At 40.8% G+C, this 6,268-nt stretch overlaps 1 protein-coding gene across 1 annotated transcript in view; it reads left to right on the top strand.

The window, feature by feature from the left end:
• Window positions 1-6,268, top strand: part of MAGI2 (membrane associated guanylate kinase, WW and PDZ domain containing 2) — an 835,146-nt gene that overhangs the window by 776,451 nt on the left and 52,427 nt on the right. Inside the window, exon 22 of the mRNA XM_014537030.1 lies at window positions 2,959-3,097. Within this exon, the coding sequence (XP_014392516.1) occupies window positions 2,959-3,097 (139 nt within the window). The remainder of the gene's footprint in view (window positions 1-2,958; window positions 3,098-6,268) is intronic.

Raw genomic sequence — 6,268 nt, 5'->3', positions numbered from 1 at the left:
AGGAGGGTGGGGGAAAGGAGACATATGTACTACTATTTGTAATACTTTAAACACTAAAAAAATAAAATAAAATAAAATTTTCAGTGCCTTGCTGTTGCCTTTAAAATTAAGTCCAAACTCTTGAGTAGCAGAATACAATAACAGTTTGCTGAGTGTACTATGCTCTCAAATCTCCAGGCCTTTGCATAGACTGCTCTCTCTACCTAGAATGCTGTTCCTCCTCCTTCACCTGGGGCACTCCTACTGACACTTCAAAACTTATTTGAGATGTCACCATTTCTAGGAAACGCTCCCTGACTACCAGCCCTGCCCATTCTGAGTTTGATGCCCCCCCTTCTGGTTTCATTAGCACTTTGCTAATACCTCTGTCATAGCAAAGGTATATTGAAGAATAATAATAATAATCTTATTTACCCACTTTCTCTCCAACTACACTGGAACTTATTGTAGAGGGAAACTATACCATTTATCACTCTCTTTATTTTATCTCCCTAATAGACTGTGTAGCACATAACAGGTACTCAGAAATTGTTCGATGAGTGAAGAATCTCAAAGTGTAGAAGGGAAGACAGAGAATCGCAGCTCTGTGTGAGGTGTGAGAAACCACAGAGTGGGGTGTAGTGATGATGCCTGAGCACTTCTGCTTTAGAAGAAGACAGGGTCTAGGAAGGTGTCCCACAGAGAAGATGCTTAGAATGGCCTTGAGGGAGATTGGGAGATCACCAGGGAGATTGAGAGGCAAAGAGAGTGGTGGCACGTGGAAATGCCTAAATGCCTCAGTTTGCAAAATGCATTGGGGAAGATTTCCCTTAGAAGAATGGAGACAATGAGACAATATTCATAATAAGGTAATAGGAGATTAGTGGAATAATCCAGTTAAAGGCCTGAACTGAGCTAGTTAGCAATGTAATCTAATTTGAGAACAGAGACAGATGCAGAGAAGTTGAGGAAATAAGGAGCCCAGCATGACCCCCCGGTTTCTGGCTTGGGTGAACGGTGGTGGCATAACCAGCCTCAAGAATTAAGAGGAAACACTGCTTTGGTAGAAAAATGGTAAGCCCCGTGTGCTGGGGTTGAGTTGGAGTTGTCCGTCGGACATCTAGGTGAAGATATTAGTAATCAATTGGATATGTGAGTCAAGCTCAGAAGAGTCTGGCTAGGAATGAAGACTCACTGTTATAACTTCATTAGAACTTTTGTTTTACATCTGTAATTTAATTCCATGCCATGAGGTTTCAGTCATGAGTGGGGACTGTTAGGAGAGGCATAATTGGTCCCATGTGCCTCTGGCTTGGATTTGATGCCTCTAGCAAGCTACTGGACTTTAGGCTGTGCCTATTGCCTTATGGGAAAGAAGACAGTTAAGGAGACCTGAAAAAAATAATGTTGCAAACATTGGCCCTAAAAAAAAATGAATTTAGTCCTGTCTTTCATGATTCTTCTGTGGGATGTGAAAGTCATGCCAGTGAATTCAACCTCTTCTACCTCCCAAAATCATATACTTCTAAGGGCCACCAAGTATTACATAAAGAGAGAAGTCTTTCCCTTCGTTGCATTGGAATCCTTACCCCTGAAGAATTGTCTTTAGGTAAAGATGTTATTTCCTTGCTATAACAAACACGTGTTTGTTCTGTCCTCCACTTTTCAGGAGGTGGTCTTATTTTAGTGCCCCCTTGCCACTGGGATGGCCGTTGTGCCTGTTCAGCCCAGCCGGCAGCACCCACCTTGGTAGTGCTCTCCTATAGAGAGTTCATTTGCAATTCTGTCTGCACTGTGGAGTTTAGACTGAGATCTGCTTTGCTTAAGGGTCCCAACTGAAATAGCATTTTTACAAAGCAACTCATTGTGCTTTTCTGGCTAATTTGTCTTAAGTGATTCCCACTGAAATGAAACATATTTTAATTCAAAGTTTCCTGACAATGATGGCACTTGGGAGTTACATGATGAGCTCATGGTTGAACCTCTTTTATTCCAAATGTCTATTCACAAAGGCTAAATGGGAATTGCTTATGGAATGCAGGCATTTCTGACAAATCAGGAGGAATTGGTATTTAACCAAACAGCTCCGGCAACCAGGTGTGAACAGAGCAAAGATTTAGCAAGGGCACTAGTCATGTGTAGAGAATGGAGGATCCCATTTCTAATTCAAAGGACTGTGACAGAAAACTCATCATCGAACTTGAATATCAACCAACCAGTGTTTACAAAGAAGGCAATATCACAATAGCACCCAGGGAAATTTAAATGATGCATAATGAAAATTCGCAGAAAAGCCCAAAAACCATTCATTCCATCCAACACGCTGAATTAGATGCTGCACTAAGCCCAAAGCTGGCATTGTCCTCGATGAAAAGGCCTTAAAATATTTATTTCTTGTTTCAAAGCAAAGGTACTACGTTATTTGGAATAGTGGTATCAAATCTATTCCCTAATGTAAAAATTAAAAAAAAACAACACTAGCCCTAGCCAGTTTGGCTCGGTGGATAGAGCGTCAGCCTGTGGACTAAAGGGTCCCAGGTTCGATTCTGGTCAAGGGCATGTACCTTGGTTGCAGGCACATCCCCAGTAGTGGGTGTGCAGGAGGCAGCTGGTCGATGTTTCTCTCTCATTGATCTTTCTAACTATCTCTCTCCCTTCCTCCCTGTAAAAAATCAATAAAATATATTTTTTAAAAAAACACTAAATAGTTTATAGTCTCTGCCATACTGACTAAATATAAGTGACATATCACCACAACCTCCGTGGTCTGATATCTTAATTTCTATAAAAGTAAGTTAAGTTTGGTGGTCAGATTCAGGATGCAGCCAGGAACTAGCTCCTTCTAAGGGGCAGCAGGCTGTAACCAAATCGTTTGGCTGCTCCCCGGAAACTGGTAATCTACGATGCTTATCTAATCTGTTGGAAATGCAACTTGAGTAGAACCGTCTGTGGGTGACTTTATGTTTCTTTAATTACCAGGTAGGAGACCAAATCATTGAAATCAATGGGGAGAGCACCAGGGACATGACGCACGCCAGAGCAATAGAACTCATCAAATCTGGAGGAAGAAGAGTGAGGCTGCTGCTGAAGCGCGGGACGGGGCAGGTCCCGGAGTATGGTGCGTTTCACGTTTCGATTCACCTTTCCTCTGTTTCTTTCACGTACTGTAAGTGCCTATGCTTATTTATAAGACTGTGTCAGTTACTTAATTCTACCTAAATACATATTCAGCTACCCATAGATATCTATGCGCATGTGTACATTTAAGCACAAGATATATATGTGTGTGTTCTCTCTTTTGCTCCCATAGTTAAGTAATGTTTAAAATAGCAAATATAGAACCTTTCGGGGCATCTCTGAGTGTGCTGGGAGATCCAGCCAACATTATGATACTAGAACTTTCATAATTTGACTGATAGTCTTCTGTGCATTTGAGTCCACAGTAATGTATCAATTATTTCCTCAAATTGCTCGTGCATCACACGGTCCCATAGGATATGTAACTGGGGCCAGGAGAAAAGCAAGAACAAATCTTCAGGGTGTGAAAATGAAAATGTAAACTTCAGTTCATGCAGTGATCACATTTCCTTGGCATTTTAGGGATATTCAAAAAATTCACACTCATATTGTGTATCTACATGTTTTTGAGGAAGGCTTTAAAGTGCATTTTAATGCATAGATTTTCTACCAAAATCTTTAATGGTGTTATTTTCAAGGGGCCCACTTAAGGCACCATTGACAGCATTATGAAGGAACTTCTGGGGGGTCATTACATAACCTGAGCTGTTCTTTAATTAATGTCAAGAATAACAGACAGACAGAGAGACAGACAGGTTTCAGTGAAGAGCAGTGTAGATAATGCCCTTCCAGATTAGGGAAAAGGGATCTAACTGCTCACCTGAACAAGTGGTTCAAACTGATGATCTAGATCAGTGGTTCTCAACCTTCCTAATGCCGCGACCCTTTAATACAGTTCCTCATGTTGTGTTGACCCCCAATTTCATTGTTACAAATTGAACATAATTAAAGCCTCTTGATTAATCACAAAAACAATATGTAATTATATATGTGTTTTTCGATGGTCTTAGGCGACCCCTGTGAAAGGGTCGTTCGACCCCCAAAGGGGTCACAACCCACAGGTTGAGAACCGCTGATCTATTTAAACTGACTCTCATTTTCACTCCTCCATTCCCTACCTTCCTCCATTCCAAAAATTCTAAATAGTACTTTTCCCTCTCAATTTTTTTTTTGCCTAAGTTACCTTATTTATTGTTTAGCGGGTCAGTAAAGTCCTGAGTTCAGTTGAAATATCTGAATTCAGAAGCCCTTAAATACTTTGTTTCCAGGTTCTTGATACTCCTACAAAGCCTACAAAGAGGGGCAGCAAGCCCTCACATCAAGAGTGGGAACGGATTCAGAACTTTCTGGAGGGCTGGCTCCGTGCCCAAGGATATATTTCATCCCAAGTTGCAACTCTTAATATTTGGTTGTAATAAAATATTTTTAAATATTAATATTAGCAATAAGCACAGGCCTGATCCTGTTAAATGAATCTGGCATTAATCCCTTCATAGAAAGAATCTGAACACTTGGAATACAATAACTTTTGGCACCCTGGAGCATTACGTGATTCAGTAATATCAAACTGGCCTGTGAGATTCTATCACTTCTAAAAATACCTCATTTTAAAGGTGTGTTTCACTCCATGGCAAGACCTGACTATTACCTACCAGTGGTCGGCAAACTCATTAGTCAACAGAGCCAAATATCACCAGTACAACGATTGAAATTTCTTTTGAGAGCCAAATTTTTTAAACTTAAACTATATAGGTAGGTACATTGTTATTAACTTAATTAGGGTACTCCTAAGGCTTAGAAAGAGCCACACTCAAGGAGCCAAAGAGCCGCGTGTGGCTCGCGAGCCGCAGTTTGCCAACCACTGACTATGCCAAGGAATTTGCATAGAGCTAATATTGTTCTTGTTGTTCTAACAGGTTAGTCTTTAAAATGTTAATCTGAGCAACATGGCTCTCCTGGGCTTTCTTTTCTCTTGTACAATCACTGTTGGGTCCACACTTGCGGGGTCTGCCACGCCAGCTGCTTGTCTGTAGTGGTCAGTTAGGACAGTACTACTGAGCCGCCTGTGGCATAACCTGTAATGCATAAGCATGAAGCTGCCTCAAAGCATCTTTAAGGAAAAATAAAAGCATGTTTTTGAACAAGATAAAAATTCAAGATCATGTCAACATTATCCCATTAATTCTTAAATATTACCCAAAAATATCTAATTAAGGTTAAAATCTAAAATTAACCAACACAGAGAGTTTGCTAAATATCTGAGCACACTTTTGAAGGATGAAAACTTTCGCAATATTGCAGAATTGTGTCTGAATATGTTTGAAAATATAACATTAAATTGTACTTGCTGGTAATGAGAGCTCATCAGCTACTTTTGATGATAGAGTGACATGGATTTTGACTGAAAAATAACTTAGCAATTATGCCACAAAAGACGAAATTTAATAGAGTAGAGCAATTTCCTTTAGGGAAGTAAAAGAATAATCAGAAACCAAGTAAACATTCGTTCTTCAGGAAACTCTAAGCTAAAAGGTGCATGGTTATGTATGAGAAATCAAGAGGGTTAAGGATCCGATGAGCATCTTTGAGGATAATGTCATCAAATGGTATCTCTGGAAGGTCATAGTGACAGTGTGGGGCGGAGGGGGGGGGGGGCTCAGAGGTCCCCAAGACCACTCCACATTCAGAGATTTGCTAAAAGGATTACTGGGCTCCTGGGGCACAGAATATAGTTATCCTCATAACAAGATTTATTACAGTGCTTTAGTAAGGATACACAGTAGGATCAGAAGGGGAGGAAATACAGGCAGACACTGCAAGAATCCATGTGCAGGCTTCCTTATTCTCTATCTATCTATCTATCTATCTATCATTTCCTCTTCTTCCCCTCCCCCCTTCCACCCCATGAGGGATCACCAGAGAGCACTCTTCTCCCAGCAACAAAAATGCAGCAACATATGTGTGATGTTGCTACCTAGGGAAGCTCATTTGAGACTTGGCACCCAAGGTTTGTAGTGGGGGCTGATCATACAGACACTCTGCCTATCACATACCAAAATTCCAGTATCAGCCCTGCCCAGGTAGCTCAGTTGGTTAGCATGTGAGTTCAATCCCTGGTCAGGGCACATACAAGAATCAACCAATAAATGCATAAATAAGTGGAACAACAAATCTTTCTCTCTCTCTCTCTCTCTCTCTCTCTCTCTCTCTC

The sequence above is a fragment of the Myotis brandtii genome, unplaced genomic scaffold, assembly GCF_000412655.1.
Source record: "Myotis brandtii unplaced genomic scaffold, ASM41265v1 scaffold17, whole genome shotgun sequence".
In the NCBI taxonomy this organism is placed as follows: Eukaryota; Metazoa; Chordata; class Mammalia; order Chiroptera; family Vespertilionidae; genus Myotis; species Myotis brandtii.
Note: the sequence above shows the minus strand (reverse complement) of the source record. Positions and strands in the feature narration are given on the sequence as shown.